Source organism: Pantherophis guttatus, chromosome 15 (assembly GCF_059756535.1).
Source record: "Pantherophis guttatus breed Tessera chromosome 15, ASM5975653v1, whole genome shotgun sequence".
Lineage (NCBI taxonomy): Eukaryota > Metazoa > Chordata > Lepidosauria > Squamata > Colubridae > Pantherophis > Pantherophis guttatus.
In genome coordinates, this window is record NC_142077.1 from 1,966,428 (window position 1) to 1,988,621 (window position 22,194).

At 48.4% G+C, this 22,194-nt stretch overlaps 1 protein-coding gene across 3 annotated transcripts in view; it reads right to left on the minus strand.

Annotated features, from left to right (window-relative positions):
• EPHB2 (EPH receptor B2) overlaps positions 1-22,194 on the minus strand; it is a 62,607-nt gene that overhangs the window by 29,989 nt on the left and 10,424 nt on the right. For all 3 annotated transcript variants that reach the window (XM_060684754.2, XM_060684756.2, XM_087879240.1), the window contains exons 2-6: positions 17,594-17,658; positions 15,073-15,757; positions 6,599-6,754; positions 4,910-5,245; positions 246-370 (exon numbers count right to left, since the gene is read on the minus strand). In XM_060684754.2, the coding sequence (XP_060540737.2) occupies positions 246-370; positions 4,910-5,245; positions 6,599-6,754; positions 15,073-15,757; positions 17,594-17,658 (1,367 nt within the window). The remainder of the gene's footprint in view (positions 1-245; positions 371-4,909; positions 5,246-6,598; positions 6,755-15,072; positions 15,758-17,593; positions 17,659-22,194) is intronic.

Consider the following 22,194-nt stretch of genomic DNA (forward strand, 5'->3'; position numbering starts at 1 on the left):
TCTTGGGGGTGGTTGGGGGAGAGCACCTTTGGGACAACTATGATCCGGATGAGGGAGAATCTCCATGACAGAGAATAACAACGTTCATACGCTCAAGTAACCCATTCGTTCCTGGGAGATACCACGACCGATCAGTAATGGAGGCCGTCCTGAGAGACGGAGAAAGGGTAGGACTTTCTCATGCAGGCCACAATCCAAATACGGACAATCTCCAACTCCTTGGTCCCCTACGTCCTCCTTGATACCTTCTCATAGTACTGGAGCTCATAATCCAAGATGACCCCGTTGGGTTGGTCCGGTTGAGACCACGAGAGGGTGATGCTGTCCACCATCCGGCTGACCTGATGCATAATGGAGATCGCCGAAGGAGCTACAGGACAGAGAGAGAGAGAGAAAGGAGAAACTAATCTAAGCACCATCTTACGACCACAACCGAGCCCCCAAATGTCCGTCGCTAAGCGAGACGTCAGTCAAGCGAGTTTTGCCCCATTTTACGACCTTTCTTGCCACCGTTGCCAAGTGCGTCACTGCAGTTCGGTCATTAAGTGAATCTGGCTTCCCCTTCGACTTTGCTAGTCAAGAAGGTCGCAAAAAGGGATTGAGTGACCCCGGAACACCAGTTGTCAAGTGTCCGACTGTAGTTTCCCCCGACACTACGATGGTTTTAAGTGTTAAAAACGGCAATTTTTTTAGTGCCATTCTAACTTTGAATGGTCACTAAATGAACTGGTCAAGGACTATCCATATATAAATACATAATGGAGAGGGGGAACAGTGGGATCCTCAGAGTTGGACCTTAGATTCCCCAACTGTAGAGCAACCCTGTTTTGTTTTGTTTTTTGCCAAAGTGGTCAGAATGTGGCTTATCCCTGGCTTGTTGTGAAGCATTTGATATTCTCTATCAATTTGCAACCAGAGAATGGGGGGAAAAAAACCTCAACTGCATGCGTTTAAACACACGGATTTTAACCATCCATCCAGAAGTGGGATTCAACCGGTTCGGGAAAACCGCTAGGGCCAACCTACAGGTGAGCCTACCCAATCCCGTCCTATATTGCTGTGTTTTTGATGCTGCGCGCGCGTGCAAATTGTTGCATATTTTGTGAAGCCACATGCATGCAAGGATGCCACGCGCACACACTCACATTTCCAGTGCTGGGCGAAGGGGGGGGCTGTTGCTACCGTATGTGAAGCCCCCCACCCTCTGAATCCATCCCCACCTTCTGTTGCTACAAAAACTGCCTTTGATTGACAACCGTGCTGGGGGAGGAAGGGGGGGTGAGAAACGGGGCTTACGCAGAGGGAAAGAAAAGATCCAGGAGAAAAGCCCCCACACCCTCACCCCCCAAAAAGCCCCTTTGCAACAACAACAACAAAACCAGAGCTCCTTCAATCTCGGCGAAATTTGGATTAATTGTTCTTCCTCTGTTGCAACCTTCAGCTCTGGAACAAACCCACTTTCACTCTTTCTGGGTGGGGAGTGGGGGGAAAGGATGAAGAGGAGGGGAGGTGGGCTCGACTGTTATGGGGTGAGGAGGACACCCCCACCCACCCACCGGACGAATGCCAGCCAGCCTTAACTGCCACTATCTCCAGTTTCTTGAAACTCTGCCAAGTTCAATCCAACCAGACACACACACCCCCGGTGCCCCCTTCCTCCCCCTCCTCCTCCTCCTCCTCCTCCTCTCCGCCTGTCTGGTGTCAGCTGCCAATTCTGCAGAGTCAATCTCGGGGACAATCCCCCCCCTCTTTTTTTTTTCAAAAGAAGCCCCTCCTGGATGCATCAAAGCCTTAATCCTCTCGCCCCCAATGGAGCCCGGCACCCAAACAGGGGTCTCCGTGGGGGAGGGGGGGAAGGGTTAGGAACAAACGAGATGAGGAAAGCAAGAGGGCAGCTGTGTTTTGGGGAGGGGGTCTCCTCTCCCTCCCCCTCCTCTTCTAACCTCCATTCAGAAGTTCTCTTCTCCCAGCATCAGGTTACCGCTGAGAGCTGGAGAGGGGAAATTTTTTTTTGCTATTTTCAATTACCGTCCGGCAGACATGGCTCAGCTCGGAGGTCAGGTCAGAAATGTGGGAAGGGGAGCTTGGGAAGGAAGCCCACATGGGAAAAATTGGGGGGGGGGGTTAATCGAGGGTCTGGGAAGGCAGGAGGCCAGTGGGGAAGGGGGGAGAGAGAAATATTTGTGATTCAACCGTCAAGTTTCGGAGGCATACGGCTTTTCTGGGTAAGGTTGGGTCGCATGATCAGATTAACAGAGTGGGAAGGGACCTGGTAGGTCATCTAGTCCAACCCCGATGTAGAAATGATAGAATTGTAGCAGTATAGAAAGTCCTCGGCTTTATTAAGTTTTATATATATACAAAACAGAAATCTCATTTCTATTAACATCGGATAATGTTTTGCATATATATAAAACTTAATAAAGTATATTTTAAAAAAAGAAAAGAAAGTCCTCGGCTTACGACCGCCATTGGGATGGGGAAATGCTCCATGAACTGGGGTGCGGTTGTGAAGGGAGGTCTCACGTGGCAGGACCCGACTTAACGACCTTTTCTGTTGTTAAGTGGGACATCACGTGGCCGCAACTTGGGACCTGCGACTTTGCCCTTGGCGAAGGAAACGGCGTCCTTCGGCAGAGGGATTCCGGGTAAGGTTGGGTCGAATTACAGAAAGTCAATGGCTTGGAATAGCTTGCACCCTTCAATGATTATCATCATTATTAATATTTCTTAATATTATTAATATTAAGAAAAGGACTCCATAGGTCCGTGTGAATAGGTGCGCCATCAGGGAGATTTTGAGGAAGAGATTTGGACAATCAGGCTGGAATTTTTGAGCAGAGGGTTGGACTAGAAGAGGTCCCTTCCAGCTCTCTGATTGATTGATTGATTGATTGATTGATTTGATCTAAGGTCTCCTGTTTAAGCAGGGGGTTGGACTAGAAGACCTCCAAGGCCCCTCCCCACTCCATTATTCCATATTCTGAGCCTGTCTATTCCCAAATGAATAACGTTTATTTGTTATTGGTTTTTTTTTCTTCCTGGCTGGCAGGTTTTTTGTGTTTATTGGTTCGATTTATTGATTGGTTCGATTTATTATGCCGCCTTTTTCCAGAGACTCAGGGCGGCTTACAATGCGTTAAGCAATAGCCTCCATCCTTTTTGTATATTTTATACAAAGTCAGCTTATTGCCCCCACAAACTGGGTCCTCATTTAACCTACCTTAGAAAGGATGGAAGGCTGAGTCAACCTTGAGCCTGGCGAGATTCGAACCTGCAATAATTGCAGGCAGCTGGTGTTACTTAACAGCGCTTTAGTCTGCTGCGCCACCAAGGCTCTTAGTTGTTTTGTTTTGCAAACCTCCGGGTTTTATTTTTATTTTTATTTTGTTTTGTTTTTTTTCTTTCTTTCTTTGCAAACCCGGATTTTGCAAACTCCCGGGAATGTTTATTATTTTTATTTTTATTTATTTTATTTTTTTTCCTTCCCTTCCTTTGCTTTCGGCTTGGTCTCCCCGGCTTCTATTTGCAGCCCCTTTAATGAGGAGCAGGAAGGCAGCGGAGGGAATGGCCCGAGGATGCGGCCTCTCTAATTATGGAAGAATTAGCAAACCCGACAGTTACTCTTTAGGTTTAATGAATAGATACATCACAACAGGATAAGGATTGGGGTTTTTTTTTTTTGCAGCTCCGAAGGATAATAAGGCTGAGCCAGCTCGGAGCACGTGGGAAAAATGACAACCAGCGAGGTTCTCTCTCTCTCTCTTTCTCTCTCTCTCTGTGTGTGAGGTGGGGTTTTGCACTGTTTGTGCCTCCTGCTACGCACAAAACCACACACTTCCCCCCCTCACACTTCCTCAGCTGCGAAGGTGACAATGTTCACAGCTGCTGCAATAAACTCACAAGCGTCGGGCTTAATTGCAACAGGCAAGATGGAGGAGCAGAACGGGGGGGGGGACCGAGTCGGGGGCGGGGGGCGGGAGCCGAGCACTCCCCCCATCCAGGCAAGGAAGCCCCCCCCTGCCCTCCCGCACTCCAGCCTCAAACCCGAGCGATCTGGGGTCCCTTGCACAGATACGCAGGCCTGCAAAATATGCATTTACGATAATAGGGTGGGGAAGGGACCTTGGAGGTCTTCTAGTCCAGCCCTCTGCTTAAGCAGGAGACCCTAGATCATATCAATCAATCAATCAATCAATCAATCAATCAGAATAGGGTTGGGAAGGAACCTCAGAGATCTTCTAGTCCAACCTCCTGCTCAAGGAGAGCAGGAGGTTGGACTAGACCCATGATGGCGAACCAATGGCACGTGTGCCACAGTGGGCACATGGAGCCATGTCACCTGGCACACCAGCTTAGCTAGGGCGCGCATGCACGCACCAACCAGCTAATTTTTGGGCCTCCTGGGCCCACCAGAAGTAGGAAAACAGGCTGTTTCCTGCCTCCGGAGGGCCTGGGATAGGGATGGGGAAGGCTGTTTTTGCTCTCCCCAGATGCATAGAGAGGATCTGGAGCCAGGTGAGACAGAAAAACGGGCCTACCGGGACATCGCGTGCCAGGAGCGGGGTGGAGGGGGGTCGTGTGCGCATGCACGGGGCGGGGCGCATAGAATTATGGGTGTGGGCATGTTCGCGCGCGAATCTCCCCCCCTCCCACCCACCCTTCCTGGCACGCGATGGCAAAAAGCTTAGTCATCCCTCCCCTAGACTTTTTCAATCAATCAATTAATCAATCATTTGGAATAGAGCTGGAAGGGACCTCGGAGGTCTTCTAGTCCAGCCCCCTGCTCAAGCAGGAGATATCATTTCTGCCCTTAAGAACAAGGCAGAAAAACGGAAGCCCGGAACGAAATTTTTTTAAAAAAACAATCTTTCGAAAACCCGCAGCGAAGCCAGTGGTAACTTCTTACCCGCTTGGTTGGTGGTGATGTTGACGGAGGCAAACTGAGGCGAGAACGGGCTCTGATCCGTGACGCCGTTCACCGCCTGGATCTCGAAGGTGTACTGCGTGTGCGCTAAGAGGTCGTTGATGTAAACCCGCGGCTCAGTCAGGCCCAGCTGGCGCGGCGTGAATTGGACGTTGTCCCCGCAGCGGGTGCAGGCTCTTCGCCCCGAGCCGCAGCTCTTGCAGATGATGTTGTAAACCAGGTCCTCGCGGCCCCCCGAATCCCGAGGAGGGGTCCATTCCAGCATCAGGGAGGTCTCGTTCACGCTGGAAATGACGGCCTGGGGGGCTGAAGGAATGGCTGCCAGGGAACCGAAAGAAAAAAGGAAAGGAGAATTTAAATTACCTGGCTGTTGCGCCTCGCTGGCCTCAGGGCAGCAATCTGGAGATTGGCGAGGGAGAGGGTTGGACTGGATGACCTCTGAGTTCCCCTGCAACTCAGTGTGGCATTGTGATTGTCTCAGGAGAGAGGGAGGGTTTGAAGGAATGGCTACCAGGTAATCACAAAAAAAAAAGAGGAAGGCAGAAGTTAGATTACATGAGTGTTGAGGCTCGCTGGCCTCAGGGCAGCAATCTGGAGATGGAGAGGGTTGGACTAGATGACCCCTGAGTCCCCGTGCAACTCAATGTGGCAATGACTGTGCTAAATACGAGCCGATTGCCATGGGGGGGGGTGTTTCCTGATTTTGATCACGTGATCACAGGGACGCTGCAACGGTCGTAAGTGTGAAACAACCAGAAGTCCTCTTTTTTCCCCCGTGCCGTTGTACCTTCGAACGGACACTAAGCAAAAGATCGTAATTCGAGGAATACCTGCAATGGAAAACTTGGCCGGTGAGATTGAGGAGAATCGGATAAACCTAGTTTAAGGGAATAAAACTTTTTCTAATCTGGAGGCTTTTTGCCATCTGTCAGAAATGACGTAGGGCCTCCTGCTTGGGCGGGGGGTTGGACTAGATGACCTCCAAGGTCCCTTCCGATTCTGTTATTCTGTTATTATTCTGTTATTCAGAAGTTGTGGGAGCTTCATCCCTGGAGGCTTTCAAGAAGAGGCTGGACTGCCATCTGTCAGAAATGGTGTACGGCCGTGATGGCGTACCTATGGCACGCGTGTCACAGGTGACACGCGGAGCCATATCTGTGGGCACATGAACATTGCCCTAACTCCAGCATGCATGTGCGCGCCAGCCACCTGATTTTTGGGCCTTCCGGGCCCACCGGAAGTCAGGGAAAAGGCTGTTTCTGGCCTCTGGAGAGCTTCCGATGTGGTGGGGAAGGCTGTTTTAGCCCTCCCCAGGCTCCAAGAAAGCCTCTAGAGCTTGGGGAGAAGCGAAAAAGAGGCCTACTGGGCCCCACTCTGCCATCATGTGCCAAAAGTGGGAGTGCGGGGGGTTAGAGTCACATGTGCATGTGTGGTGGGGGCGGGGCACATTGAATTATGGATGAGGGCAAGCCCGCACACGATCCCCCCCCCCACACGACCCTTGCTTTTGGCACGTGATGGCAGAAAGGTTAGCCATCACTGGTGTAGGGCCTCCTGCTTGGGCGGGGGGGTTGGACTAGATGACCTACAAGGTCCCTTCCGACTTTGTTAATCTGTAAGAATCTGATCGCCCTCCCCCCTCCCTTCTGCCGCTTTGTCAGACGTACGTACTGGTGCATGGCATTTCCAGCGGGTCCGAGTCGGCGCGGTAATAGCTGTTCCGGCAGACGCAGTTGGTGGCTCCTTCGGACGTCGTCCGGCTGTTGATCGGACAGTGGATGCAGCTCTCGTCCCCCTGGTTGGCTTTGAATGTCCCAGACGGGCAGCCTGGATAGGGGAGAGAGAGAGAGAGAGAGAGAGACCAATGGGTGGGTGGGTGCATTTAAAAAGAGGAGGGGAGAGATTCGGTGCGCCCGCTCCTCTGCCCGATTCATCGAACTAACCGCGTTGCTCAACCGTGGCAGCTTTTAAGAGGACTTCAACTCCCAGAATTCAACCCTGGCACCTTTTAAGACATCGTGGACTTCAATTCCCAGAATCCCCGAGCTAGCTTGAAACTTTCGAGATCCAGGTTTGGCTGGCTGGGGAATTCTGGGAGTCGAAGTCTCCCAGAAGGTTGAGAAACACTGGGTGAGTTCAACAGTGCTGTAAAGAATGGAGGTGGCCATCGTCCTGGGGAATTCTGGGAGTTGGAGTCCCACCCTGGAGAATTCTGGGAGCTGAAGTCATCATGTCTTAAAGGTTGAGAAACACTGAATTAGTTCAACAGTTCTGTAAAGAATGTAGGTACCAATCATCTTAGAAAATTCTGGGAGTTGAACTTCCACCCTAGAGAATTCTGGGAGTTGAACTTCCACCGTTGAACTTCCACTCTAGAGAATTCTGGGAGTTGAACTTCCACCCTGGAGAATTCTGGAAGTTGAACTTCCACCCTAGAAAATTCTGGGAGTTGAACTTCCACCCTAGAGAATTCTGGGAGTTGAACTTCCACCCTGGAGAATTCTGGGAGTTGAACTTCCACCCTGGAGAATTCTGGGAGTTGAACTTCCACCCTAGAAAATTCTGGGAGTTGAAGTCCTCGTGTCTTAAAGGTTGAGAAACACTGGATTAGTTCAACAGTTCGGTAAAGAGAATTCTGGGAGTTGAAGTCCTTGGAGGGGGGGGTCCTGCCAAGGAAGCCCCCTTCTCTTCCCTCCCTCTGCGTTGCAGAGACACCCTCCCCGCTCAGGAGGAAGTCAAGCCACTCCTTGAAAGCCCCCTCCCCATCCTCATCTCTCCCCCCACCCCACCCCAGAAACCTCTCTTCCCGACCTGGTTACTCATATCGGGAGGGAAGCAGACAGAAACTCCGAAGGGAAACATCAAAGCGGTGGTGGGGGAAAAAATGGCATTACTCCAAGCTTACTCAGAGAAGCTCTGGGTGGCTTTGACTGGGGTTGAAACCAAGATAATCTTATCTGCGGTCTTAAAAAAAGAACAAAAGGAGGAACAGTTGACTTGGTTAGTAGCATCTCTCTCTCTCTCTCTCCCAACATTGTTAAAGGCAGGAGAAAGTCCAGATTAAGAAAGGAGAGAGGGAGGGGGAGGTTAAGTGAGTTTTCTCCTTTTTCTCCTTCTTTTTTCTCTTTCTCCTCCGTTTTGCAAACAACTCTACTTCCTTCCAGCACTGATGCTGTTCCCTAGTTGGGTTGTGAAACGTCCGCAAGAAAACCAACCAGTCAGAGAGCACCAAGGACCCACACAATTCTTCTATTTCTCCTTCACCGTCACTCTCCTTTTCTTTCTTCTTTTGCTCCTTCTCCTCTCTCCTCTTTTTCCTTCTCCTCCTTCGCCTCCTTCCCTCTCTCTTTCTCCTTCTCTCTCCTCATTTTTCTTTGTCTCCCCTTCTCTTTCTCCTTCTCCTCCTTCTGTCTCCTTCTCCTTCTCTCTCCTTCTCTCTCCTCTTTATTTCTCTCTTCTTCTCCTTCTCTTTTCTTCTCCTTCTCTCTCCTTCTCTCTCCTTCTCTCTCCTCCTCCTCCTTTTTCTTCTTCTCCCCTTCTCTTTCTCTTTCTCCTCCTTCTGTCTCCTTCTCCTTCTCTCTCTCCTTCTCTCTCCTTCTCCTTCTCTGCCTTCCTTCTTCATCTCCTTCTCTTTCCTTCTTCTCTCTCCCCCTTCTCCTTTTTCTTCTTCTTCCCTTCTCTTCTCCTTCTGTCTCCTTCTCTCTCTCCTTCTCTTTCTCCTTCTCTTCTCTTCTCCCTCTCTCTCTCCTCTCTCCTTCTCTCCTTCTCCTTTTTCTTCTTCTCCTCTTTCTCCTTCTCTCTCCTTCTCCTTCTCTCTCTCTGTCACCTTCTCTCTCCTTCTCCTTCTCTCTCCTTCTGTCTCCTTCTCCTTCTCCTTTCCCTTCCTTCTCCATCTCCTCCTCCTATCCATCTGGATAGAAAAAAAGCATAGAGCTGATCCTTAACTAACGACATTTCATATCCTGACCGTTCGCAGTTACGACGGAATTCATAAAAGCGACGTTTTTTTCAGGCTTACGACCCTCGCAGCATCCCTAAGGCTCTGAATTCCGATCAAGTGGCCACAAGGATGCTGCAACGGTCGTTAAGTGTGAAACACGATCTTTAAGCCCCTTTCTTTCCCCCAGCGCCCTTGTGACTCCGAAAGGGTCACTAAATGAACTGTCGTAAGTCGAGAACTACCTATATCTCTCCCCTTCCCCCTTATTTATTGGAAAATAAATAAGATTTATTTGATTTATTTATAATAAATACAATAGATTTGTTTTCCAATTCTGTTGTGGTGGTTGAGCTGTGAAACACGAGTCGAAGGAGGCTGGATTTCCCCCAAAATTGAGACTGGGGCGGTGGGAGGGAAGGAAGGGGGGGGGAAACGGAGATATTTGGATGGGGAGATCCCCCCCTCAAAGATCCAGGTGCGAAAGGCGCCGAATTGAGAGAGAGATTCCCTGACCTCCCTTCCCGGCCCGCCCGAACGGCGGTTGGCATTTTGATCCAGAAATTAAATTAAAACCGTGACGGAGAACCGTTGATTAAAACAGAATGCGAGACTAATTAGAGGCACTGACACGGGGCTTGTCAAAAAAAAAAAAAGAAAGAAAAAAAAATTGGCGGTGCTAATTAGCTGCTTGTTAATGTCGCTTTCGCGACACTTTGTGGAAATATTAGTCACTTTGGTTGGAGAAATTACAGTGTGTATGTGCGTAGAAGGGTGGGGAAGGGGTCGGAAAAGAGGCTTCGAGCTTTCGTGGGGTCCGTCTTACGGGGTGCAAGCCCCCTGGCCCCACCCTCTTAGAAGAGATAGGGCGACAGGGCTGGGGGGGACCTCGGAGGTCATCTAGTCCGGCCCCCTTCTCAAGGAGGAGACCCTAGGCCATTTCAATCAATCAATCAATCAATCAATCAATCAGAGTTGGAAGGGACCTTGGAGGTCTTCTAGTCCAGCCCCCTTCTCAAGGAGGAGACCCTAGGCCATGTCAATCAATCAATCAATCAATCAATCAATCAATCAGAGTTGGAAGGGACCTTGGAGGTCTTCTAGTCCAGCCCCCTTCTCAAGGAGGAGACCCTAGGCCATGTCAATCAATCAATCAATCAATCAATCAGAGTTGGAAGGGACCTTGGAGGTCTTCTAGTCCAGCCCCCTTCTCAAGCAGGAGACTCTAGGCCATATCAATCAATCAATCAATCAATCAATCAATCAATCAGAACAGAAGGCACAGAAACCCTAAACCACTTCAGACAAACAGTTATCCACTCTCTTCTTAAACACTTCCAGCGTTGGGAGCATCGACAACGTCCGGAGGCAAAGCACGATGCTCTTCGAAGCATGGGGTCCTCGAACTTACGACGCTTGGGATCAGAATGTCGGTTACGAAGCACGTCTCGGGGTGCGGTGGGGGGGAAATGGCTCTGCTTTGGCCATTCCCTTCTCGGCTAGCTTTCTACCTCTCTTCTTTTCCCATGCTTGCTTGAATTCCCAACGCCTGGCGTTTTGGAGGCGTACGAGGAGGACCAAGGAAAGGGGCTCTTTAAAAGAGCGAAAAATTATATTGGGGGAGAATTCCTCCGCGTCTCGCTTAATCTAATCCCGCTTGGCTTGCTGATTTTATTTTATTTTATTTTATTTTCCTTTTTGGGTCTGTCTCAAGCCTTGCATTGAGCCGAGGACCCCCTCGGCTGAAATTGAAAACCGAGAGGGGGATTTCGATGGCTCCAGAAATCCCTCGCTTAGCTCCAGCTGCTCAGCTCAAGAGGGCAGATTTCAGCCAGCGAAAAGAAGGACTGGGAATAGGGGGGGTGGGGGGCGAAATGAGTGTTTCAATATTTGAGGGGCTGCCCCAAAGAAATTGGGGTCCACCTATTCTCTAAAGTACCTGAGGGCAGGACAAGAAGCAATGGGTGGAAACTAACCAAGGAGAGAAGCAACCTAGAACTAAGGAGGAGTTTCCTGACGGTGAGGACAATTAACCAGTGGAACAGCTTGCCACAAGAAAGTTATGGATGCTCCATCACTGGAGGTTTTTAAGAAGAGACTATAGGGGGTTGGACTAGAAGTCCTCCAAGGTCCCTTCCAGCGCTATTCTAATATTGATTGATTGATTGATTGATTGATTGATTGATTGATTGAAATAGTCTAAGGCCTCCGGCTTGAGCAGGGGGTTGGACTAGAAGACCTCTGAGGACCCTTCCAGCTCTATTCTGATTGACTGATTAATTGAGTGATTGATTGATTGACTGATTGATTGAGTGATTGAGTGATTGATTGATTGACTGATTGATTGAGTGATTGATGGATTGAGTGAGTGAGTGAGTGATTGACTGATTGCTTGAGTGATTGATTGACTGATTAATTGAGTGATTGATTGATTGATTGATTGACTGAGTGATTGAGTGACTGAGTGATTGATTGATTGATTGACTGAGTGATTGAGTGATTGATTGATTGAGTGATTGATTGAGTGATTGATTGATTGATTGAGTGAGTGAGTGAGTGAGTGATTGACTGATTGCTTGAGTGATTGATTGACTGATTGAGTGATTGATTGATTGATTGAGTGAGTGATTGATTGATTGTCTGAGTGGTTGAGTGATTGAGTGATTGAGTGATTGACTGATTGAATGAGTGATTGATTGAGTGATTGATTGAGTGATTGATTGAGTGATTGTTTGAGTGATTGACTGATTGACTGATTGACTGATTGACTGATTGACTGATTGACTGATTGACTGATTGATTGATTGAGTGAGTGAGTGAGTGATTGATTGGCTGATTGAGTGATTGATTGATCAATTGATTGAAATAGACTAAGGCTTCCTGCTTGAGCAGGAGGATGGACTAGAAGACCTCCAAGGCCCCTTCCAACTCTCTTCTGATGGATGGATAGATGGATGGATTGATCCTTGGCTACGGGAACTGCAGCCAGCCAGCCAGGCCAGCCGGGCACGGCTTCCAGCTGCTGAAAGCGGTTTCCATAGCAACGGGCTCGGAGCCCAACTGCGGCTTTGGAAGCAAGAGCCACCAGCTCTGCACGGCTGCAAACAAAAAACAAAAAAACCCAACTCACACCAGACAAAAGCCCAAATCTCACCCTCAGCCAGCAGCCTTTGCAAAGCTTTTCATCTCCGACAACAGCCCCTCCCCCACTCCACGGGCGGGGGGGGTGGGGAAGGGGGGGGCTCTGGGACCCTGGGAGCAGCGTGCTCATCCCTGGCTTAGCCAATCAGGGTCAAGGGTCTGGCTTGGAGGCCCGTAAACCTGGGGTTGCTTTGTATGCACCGGGATGTATGGATGCACGCAGGAATCCCCCTGCCTGCTGGTTGTTGAAATCTGGAGAGCGTGCAATGGTTAAAGCCGTCCCCAGCAATCTTAGCTTTTTTTGGGGGGGGGAGCATCCCTGGGTGGAAAGGGCGCCCCAGTATTGACATATCCCGGGATGGACTTCCGAAAAAACGAAATAAAAACCAAATTTCATCCCGAAAACAGTGAGAAAAAAAGAGAAACGTGGCTTAACACACACACCCCTCCGCCTCCTTGAAAGGAGAAATGTAGCTTAACCCTCTCTGAAAGAAAAGTGTGGTTTGAACCCTATGGAAAAGAGAAACGTAGTTTGACACCCTCTTGAAAGAGAAACGTGGTTTAAGCCCCATGGAAAAGAGAAACGTAGTTTGACAACCTCTTGCAAGAGAAACGTAGTTTGACACCCTCTTGAAAGAGAAACGTGGTTTGAGCCCCATGGAAAGGAGAAACGTAGTTTGACAACCTCTTGCAAGAGAAACGTAGTTTGACACCCTCTTGAAAGAGAAACGTGGTTTGAGCCCCATGGAAAGGAGAAACGTAGTTTGACAACCTCTTGCAAGAGAAACCTAGTTTGACACCCTCTTGAAAGAGAAACGTGGTTTGAGTCCATGGAAAGGAGAAACATAGTCTGACACCCTCTTGAAAGAGAAACGTAGTTTGACCCCGTGGAAAGGAGAAACGTAGTTTCTATCTCTTTCTCTCTCTATCCCTCCCTCTCTCTTTCTTGCTCTCTCTCTTTCTCTTTCTCTCTCTCTCCCTCTCTTTCTCTTTCTCTCACTCCCTCTCCCCCCCTCTTTCTATCTTTCTTTCTATCTCTCTCTCTTTCTTTCTCTCTCTCTCCCTCGTTCTCTCTCCCTCCCTCTTTCTCCCTCTCTCCCTCTCTCTCTCTCTCTCCTTTGCATTTTAAGGTGCCCATCTTGGTTTTCCTCCTTCTCGGCTGCCGGAGCTGACAAACCGGGGATCCCTTGGTGGTCCTGCAGAAAGGGGGTGTGGCGGCCGCCTCCCACCCCGCGTGCCAACCAAGGGGAAAAAGCCGCTTCTTTTGCAAAATCTGGCACCACTGCCACCATCCACCCACCGCTGCCCCACGCCTTCCGGGTGGCAAGAATAGCACCCATGCTGGCTGCTTGAAGGAGGGTGCCAGGAACAGAAGCCGCTTGGCAGGGAGGGAGGGAGGGAGGGAAAGAAGGGAAGGAAGGGGGGGGCGTTGCGCCAAGGACACAAAAGCCCCCACAGCTGTCTGTTTGCAAACAAGGCGTCTGAGTCAAAGAGAGGGGCTTGAAAGCAGTAATTGTCTTTAATTAAAGGCGCTGGATTTCGCTCGGCTGGGACCCCAAAGCGCCTGCGCCAGCGCCTTCAGACGCCTGTGGAGGGGCAGCGGGGGGGGAGATTGGCAGAGGGATGAGGGAGGGGGGGCACCCTGCACAATCACGCGTGTGCGCGCACACACATGTACACACAGGGAACTGCCTCTTCCCCTCCCCTCCCCTGGGATGTGTAAGCAGGGTTGCGTACAAATTCCGTTTCGGTTTAAGCCTCCTTGCCAAACTCGGGGTTGAACTCTGACCGCTGCCCCACACGGCCTCTTCTGGCTTCTGATTCGGAGAAGGGAAGGGCAGTGGGGTGCAGTGGCCAGAGTTTTGCAAACAGATTGGGAAAATGCTGGTTTAGTTCCATCTACAGACTCAAATGATTTTGGCCAAGTCTCGCTATCTATCTATCTATCTATCTATCTATCTATCTATCTATCTATCCATCTACCTCTCCACCTCTCGATCATCTAGCATCTATCTATCATCCGTCCATCTACCTTTCTTCTATCATCTATCTATCATCCATCTATCCAACTATCTCTCTACCTCACTATCATCTATCATCTATGTATCATCCATCCATCTACCTCTCTAACTTCTATCATCTATCATCCATCTATCTATCATCCATCTATCTATCTGCCTCTCTACCTCTATCATTCATCATCTATCTATCATCCATCTATCCATCTGCCTCTCTACCTCTCTATCATCTATCATCTATATCATCTATCATCTATCATCTATCATCTATCATCCATCTATCCATCTACCTCTCCACCTCTTTATCATCTATCATTTATCATCTATCTATCATCGATCTATCCATTTATCTCTCTACCTCACTATCATCTATCATCTATCTATCATCCATCCATCTACCTCTCTAACTTCTATCATCTATCTATCATCCATCTATCCATCTACCTCTCTACCTCTCTATCATCTATCATCTATCCCTCTACCTCTCTAACTTCTATCATCTATCTATCATCCATCTATCCATCTACCTCTCTACCTCACTATCATCTATAGAGCTTGGGGCACTCAGCACCAAAAAGATTAACCGTCACTGTCATAGACCATTAAGCACCAGAATCTTGCCTGTCTGAAAGTCTCTCTCTCCCCCACCATCCCCTTTACAGCCCAAGAAACTAGGGAGGGTCCCTTTTGAGATGCTTCCCACATCCCTTTTCCTTCTGGGGGCTCAGCTGCCTCTTATCGGACTGTGGCCTATTCTGCAGTTCTTCCTCCTCTCTCCCAAGGCCAGTCCCACATCCCATTGCAATATTTCTGCCCCCTCCTCTTTACAGCCCAAGAAACTAGGGTGGGTCCCTTTTCAGATGCTTCCCACATCCCTTTTTCTTCTGGGGGCTCAGCTGCCTCTTATCGGACCGTGGCCTATTCCACAGCTCTTCCTCCTCTCTCCCAAGGCCATTCGCACTGTCCATTACAAAGCTCCTTTGCAAAATCTCCTCCTCTTGCTCCATTCATCCCGACCCTCCCCTCCTCCGCCAACCTCACTCACTCACCCCTGCAGACGGTGCCGTTCTCCACCGATTCGTAACCGGATTTGCACATACAGCGTCCGATGGGCACCAGCCACTCGCCGTCCCCGTTGCAGTACAATTTGATCGGCACATCCACCTCCTCGGCGTTGGGGATGCACGTGCCTCTGGCCGCCACCAAAGAGGTACTCTCCGCACCGGACAGCGTCTCTTGGAAGATGGCGCCATTCTGGATAACGCGTAGGCACTTGCGGTAAAAGACCCGGACGGCAATCAAAGACATGCAACCCCCGTAATCTTGGAAGGCCAAATAAAATCCGTTTTTGGAGACGGGCCCGAAACTCCGGACTTCGGTGTTGATCTTCATCACCCGTCCGCCCAGGTCGACTTGGGAGAAACTCTCGTCGGCCGCGATGGTGTCTACCTTGGCCCAAGGATTCTCCATCCAGCTGGGGAAGCTCTTTGTGGCGGCGTCGAATTCCGATTCGTAATAGTAAAGGTTGAAGGTCTCCTTGCAAGATCCCGGCACGTTGGGAATGCTGCTACAATCGCGGACGGAGAACTTCATCTCCACGTGAATCCGATGGGCGCCCCGTCTTCGGATGTATTTGGTCCGTAGCCAGTTGTTCTGGCTGGATTCAAAGACGTTGCAAACTTGGTACGTCCGGATGGTGTTCATGTTTTCGTCGTAGCCGCTCACTTCCTCCCACTAGAGAGAGAGAGAGAGAGAGAGAGATAAACACATACCTGGGGGTCTCCGGCAAGACTACAAAGCCCATGCACCCCTTCCCTGGAATGAGGGCTAAATCTGGGGCTTTGAAAACCCTCTGGAGGGCCTCCGAGGGAGTGGGGAAGGCTGTTTTCATCCTCCCCAGATGCATAGAGAGGATCTGGAGCCAGGTGAGAAAGAAAAACGAGCCTACTGGGCATCACGTGCCAGGAGCGGGGGGGGAAGGGGGTTGCACATGCATGCACAGGGCGGGGCGCATAGAATTATGGGTACGGCCGCGCACGTGTGAACCTCCCCCGCCCCCCCTCCTTGACACGATAGCAAAAAGGTTAGCCATCACTGGTATAGGGTTTCCTGCTTGAGCAAGGGGTTGGACTAGAAGGCCTCCGAGGTCCCTTCCGATTCGGTTATTCTGTTATTTAATTCGCATTTCATCTCGCCAGTGGGAGCGGGAGGGTGTGTTTTGATATTTCGCTTCGCGCCTCGCCTTCTGTTCAAAATGGTGGCATCCACGGTATTTTATTCATAGGAATTGATATTGCTGGGAAGGGAATTCCCTGATTCCGGTGGGTCCCCTCGGGGACAAAAGAAAGAGGTGGAAAAAATCACCCAGCAGAGATGGAGCAAGCAGCTTCCAGCAAGCAGCCAGGAGCTTTCTGGAGAGAAACTCACAACTTGTCCTAAATTCACACGGCTGTTGTTTTCGGTGTTCATATCCAAACCATCGTGGGAATTAAAAAAAAGAGAGAGAGAGAAATTCCTTCTCGCCCTGATTTCCCTTGCACCCTTCTTTCTGTCGCAGAGACCCCCACCTCCCCGAAGCCCCGTATTCTTTTTAATTTTTATTTTTTTTTTGAAATCTGCTGCGAAGTTAATTAATCAACTAATTGCATTCATTAGCGCTGTCAGCCATATCGGAATTATTCCAGGAGTTTATGGCATTCCGAGAGAAAATTGCCAAGAGGTTTCTTTTTTTTTCTTTTTGCGTGATGCAATTTAAAAAAAAAAAAAAAGAGCAGCGAAGAACGGTGATTGCTGTCTTTTTCGACGACGCCCCCCCCTCTCCTTGTATGTTTTCAGGGGGGGGTGGAGAGGGCTTTGCAATTGGTTTGGGTGGGTGGGGGGGGGTGAGAGAGTTGTTTAAGGCACACAAAATTACACGGATTTGTATGCGCAGTGTTTTCTCCTCTGTCTGCCGGCTGTTTGATGGCACAGCCCAGGTGTGCCGAGAGCTCAGGTTGAGTGCGGAGGGAGGGAGGGAGGGAAGGAAGGAGGGAAAGAAAGGAGGAAGGGAAGGAAGCAAGGGAGGGAGGGATAGAAGGAAGGAAGGGAAGAAAGGAGGGAGGGAGGAAGGGAGGGAAAGAGGGAAGGGGAAGGAAGGAGAGAAAGAAAGGAGGAAGGAAACAAGGGAAGGAGGAAGGGAAGGAGAGAGGGTAGGAAGGAAGGAGGGAGGAAGCAAGGGAGGGAAACAAGGAAAGAGAGAGGCAAGAAAGGAAGGAAGAGGAAGAGGAAGAGGAAGGAAGGAGAAGAAGAGAGAAGGAAGGGAGGAAGAAAAGGAAGGAAGAGAAAGAAAGAAAGAAAAAAGAAAGAAAGAAAGAAGAATAGAGGGAGGGAGGGAGGGAGGAAGGGAACGGATTGGACAAGAGGGAGGGAGGGAGAAAAGGGAAGGAAGAAAGGAGAAGGAGAAGAAGAGAGAAGGAGGGAAAAATTGGATGGGAGGGGAGGAAGAAAAGGAAGGAAGAGAAAGAAAGAAAGAAAGAAAGAAAGAAAGAAAGAAAGAAAGAAAGAAAGAAGGAAGGAAAGACCCAAACTCACCCCTGAAATCGGGTGCACCGTCCAGCCGAGCTCAGCCGTCGCCGTGGTGGAATCCATCAAGGTTTCTGCAGGATAAACAACAACGACAACGACAAACCTGGTTAGTTAGTCCCATCATTTCTCCCCCTTCGCTCTTCAGCGCTAAAACATTCCCGCTCCCCTTTGCAAACTTCTGAAACACAAATTTTGTCGCTCAGAGACAAAAAAAAATATTTCAAGTTCTTCTTAATGCAGGTGGTCCTCGACTTAGGACCACAATCGCGCCCTTATGTTGTTAAAGGAGAGGTGGGTTAAACGGAGCTTTGCCCCGTTTTACGACGTTCCTGGCCACGCGTGTTAAGTGAATCGTAACCCGGCTCCCCCCCTCTCCGCCATCAGAAGGTCGTAAAAGGGAATCACGTGACCCCGGGGGGGGGGGACTCTGCGACTGTCATAAATGTGAGTCGGTTATCAAGCATCCGAAGGTAAATTATAGGACCCTGGGGAATGCCGTAACGGTCGTAAGTGTGAAAAACGATCCGAAGTCATTTTTTTCCGGTGCTGTTATAACTTCGGTCACTAAATCATTATCTTCTTCTTTTAATGACCCCATAATCCCTTGCATCAGGGTGGAGTCTTGGGCAACTGAATGGAGCTGAGTGTTTTACTGGCCGGATGCCCTTCCTGTTGCCGGTGTGGAGTTTTGTTCAGCAGATATATTTCTCATCGTGCCCAGAGAGAGAGAGAGAAATATCTGCCCTCTAACCTAGGATCGAACTCGAACTCACAGCCTCACAGCCTCCTGATTGTGAGGCAATCCCTTCCGGTCACTAAATGAACCGTTATAAGTCAAGGACTGCCTGCCTGTATTGACCAAAACAGCTCACGTACACTTTCCAAGTTTCCAATTAAGGAGATGCTTTTGAAATCCGCATCTGACCGATATGTACAGTTACAAGCCAGATGGAGAAAAGACCAGAAAACTGGTGTTATACAAAGTGACGAAAATTTAATTAAACAAATTAGAGATCAAAGCCCAATGCATATAAAAAGATTGTATAATATACTGATAGAGATGGACTCGGAAACAGAGCTAGTTAAGGACTGTATGATAAAATGGGCGCAGAATTTTGAACAGCCAATAATGATGGAAACGTGGGAGAAAATATGGGTAACAAATGTGAAATTTACCAAAGCGCAAAATTTAAGGGAGAACTTTTATAAAATGTTTTATAGATGGCATCTAGATCCAAAAAAGTTATCTCGTATGTATCCGAATGTACAACCAAAATGTTGGAGATGTAATTGTGAGGATGCTACTTATTTTCACATTTGGTGGACATGTAAAAAGGTTAAAGCGTTTTGGATTAAAATCTGGTGGATTTTACAAAATATTCTTAAAAAGAGGTTGAAATTTACACCACAGCTGTTTCTTTTGGGTATAGTTACGGATTGTACAGTTATAGAGACTAAATTGATTTTGAATTTAATAACTGCAGCAAGACTGTTGGTGGCACAATATTGGAAGAAGCAAGGTTTACCTACAATCCAAGAGTGGACAATGAAAGTTATAAATCTAGCGGAAATGGCAAAAATCTCGGCGTACCTGAAGGATCATTCAAATGAAAGATATTTAAGAGACTGGAGAAGGTGGATAGATTATATTCAAAATAAATATCGGAATAAGAAATTGCAGATAGGTTATGAATGATTATATAGATATTTAGTGTGTCTTTAAGTAATAAAGCTAGGCGGGTAATTAGGGAATTGAAGAAACAAGAGATGTGAAATGTCATAATTGTTTAGATTAGGATTGATTATGATTGTTGAAGTTTATACCCTGTAATTTGTTCTGGGAAGGGGAGGGGGGGAGGGGGAGGTTGAGGTAGGGAAGGGGGGGGAAATATGTAAACTTTTGTAAAACTTTTCAATAAAAAAAAAAAAAAAGAAATCCGCGTCTGACCGACATTTTCCCTGGTCTGTTTTGTTTTCAAAATAATAATAATAATCTTAAATAGATCTCGAGCAGGTATGTCACCGAAAATGCTCGTCCAGGATGCTATTTTTGCCGTCTCCTGCTTTTGCGAAGGTCCCCTACGTTGCCGGAAGCAACTGTGCAAAGGCCCAGATAGAGATCTTTTTAATAAATAAATCCGCCAATCAGAACAGCTCACTCCGGGTCATCGCACCGAGCGCCCGACCTCTTCTGGCGTCTTTCGCACAAAGGGCGGCTCTCCGAAAGGAGCCGGCGGGATGGAATGCTGCCTGGCACACAAGAGCAGCCAGTCGTAGCAGCTCGACCTGTTGAACTACCTGGCTGCCTCTCTGGGCTCCTGCTGATCTGTCCATCCAGATAGCAACAACGATAGGACTTACGCACCGCTGAATGTTGTCCAAGTCGGGCCGGAAGTATCCAAGAGCCGAAACCCAGTTAGTCCTCGATTTACGGCCGCTGAGAGTTTGTCCCTATAGCGACAGGCACCTTGTCTGCAATCCCGAAACAACTGGAGGCTCTCTTGAACCAAAATCCCCCAAGGGACCTTCTAATCCAGAGATCTGCAACCTTAAACACTCAAAAGAGACATTTGGACTTGTTCCCCACAGAAAAGAAAACACCGGGAGCCACAAAAACCCTTCCCGTGCCTGACGATTTCAAAACTAGCCTATGTAGTTGAATTAAATCTTCTGTTTTCTTCTGAAATTTTCTTTTCTCGGATTTATCCATGGTTGGCCTACTGGGGGTTGAACAGCTCAATAAATTGCGTGCCGGCAAGGTGTCGCACGTTGGCGGTTGTGACGCATATTTTGAGTGACTTACGGCCACAGAAAGTTTGTCCCTATAGCGACAGGCGCCTTGTCTGCAATCCCGAAACAACTGGAGGCTCTCTTGAACCAAAATCCCCCATCGGTCAATTGCAAAAGGCTGAATTGTTAGAATTAGAATGACGGAGTTGAAAAGGGACCTTCTAATCCAGGGATCTGCAACCTTAAACACTCAAAAGAGACATTTGGACTTGTTCCCCACAGAAAAGAAAACACCGGGAGCCACAAAAACCCTTCCCATGACTGACTATTTCAAAACTAGCCTACGTAGTTGAATTAAACCTTCTGTTTTCTTCTGAAACTTTTCTTTTCTCGGATTTATCCATGCTTGGCCTACTGGGGGTCGAACAGCTCAATAAATTGCGTGTCGGCAAGGTGTCGCACGTTGGCGGTTGTGACGCATATTTTGAGCGACAGGGAGCCGCAGCAGAGGGGGGGAAAGAGCCACATGCGGCTCCAGAGCTGCAGGTTGCTGACTCCTGTTCTAGTCCTGCTCAGGTGGGAGATACTTTCGTACAGAATTACAGAATGAAAAAAAAGATGGGAGGGACCTTGGAGGTCTTCTAGTCTAACCCCCTGCTCAGGCAGGAAATCCTATACCATTTAAGGCAAATGGTTGTCCAATCTCTTCTTTAAAACGTCCAGTGTGTTTAAACACTTCTGGTGGCAAGCAGTTCCACTGGTTAATTGTTCTCACTGTTAGGAAATTTCCCCTTAATTCTAGGTTGCTTCTCTCGTTGGTTAATTTCCATCCGTTGCTTCTTCTGGTGCTTTGGAGAATAGCTTGACTCCCTCTTCTTTGGGGGCGGCCCCTCCAATACTGGAAGGCTGCGATCATGTCCTTCTTTTCATTAAAGTAGACACCCCCAATTCCTGCAACCGTTCTTCATTAAGTTTTAGCCCTAATCTTCTTTGCTGCTCTTCTCCGCACTCTTTCTAAAGTCTCCACGACTTTTTTTTTAACATTGTGGCGACCAAAACTGGATGCAATATTCCAAGTACGGTCTTAGAAAGGGGACAGATAAACAAAATCTGTATTATGTTCTTTATTATGACACGTTGAAGCATCCTTCGTAACTGATCGTGGTCTCTTGGAAGATGGATTTAATTCTTTCTTTTTTTTAAAAAAAAAATTCAATTACTAATGGGATCTCCAGCCAGCTGAAATGGAAGTGCTGGCAAATATTCCAGTGAAGGGGGGAAAAAAATCACCATTGGATTGGATGACTTTCTTAACTTTCTCCGATTTTTGGCAGATAAATATACTTTTTCTGCTAATGTGTTTTTGAAATATTTTTGGGGGGGAAAGGAAAACCTGCCTCCACGCTCCTCTTTTTCTTGGATTCTGTGTTTCCAGATTTATCTACTTCCCGCACCCCCAAAAAAACTTTCCTAGAGCTGAATTAAAAGAATTTGGCCGTGAGACAGATCTAAAATACAACCCTAAAATACAAGTTCTCGTATTTCCTTGGGTTTTCTTCCTCCAGAAGGGACAAGTGAGAAATTGGCTGAAGGTGGCCTGGTAAAATCCATAATACATCACAAACATCAAATTTGACGCTCTTATAGTCCGTATGGGTACAGTTCGTTTAACGACCGTTCCAAATGTACAAAGGCCCCCCTGAAAAATATGTCTTAGGAGGGCCATGGTTTCACAGTTACGACCGTTGAAACATCCCCGGGGGGGGGGTGTCACGTGATCCAAATTCAAATGCTTGGCAAGGCAAGGGTGAAATCTAAAATTTGTTCTGTGGGCGTGGCTTGGTGGGGGAGAGGTAATGTGACTGGATGGGTGTGGC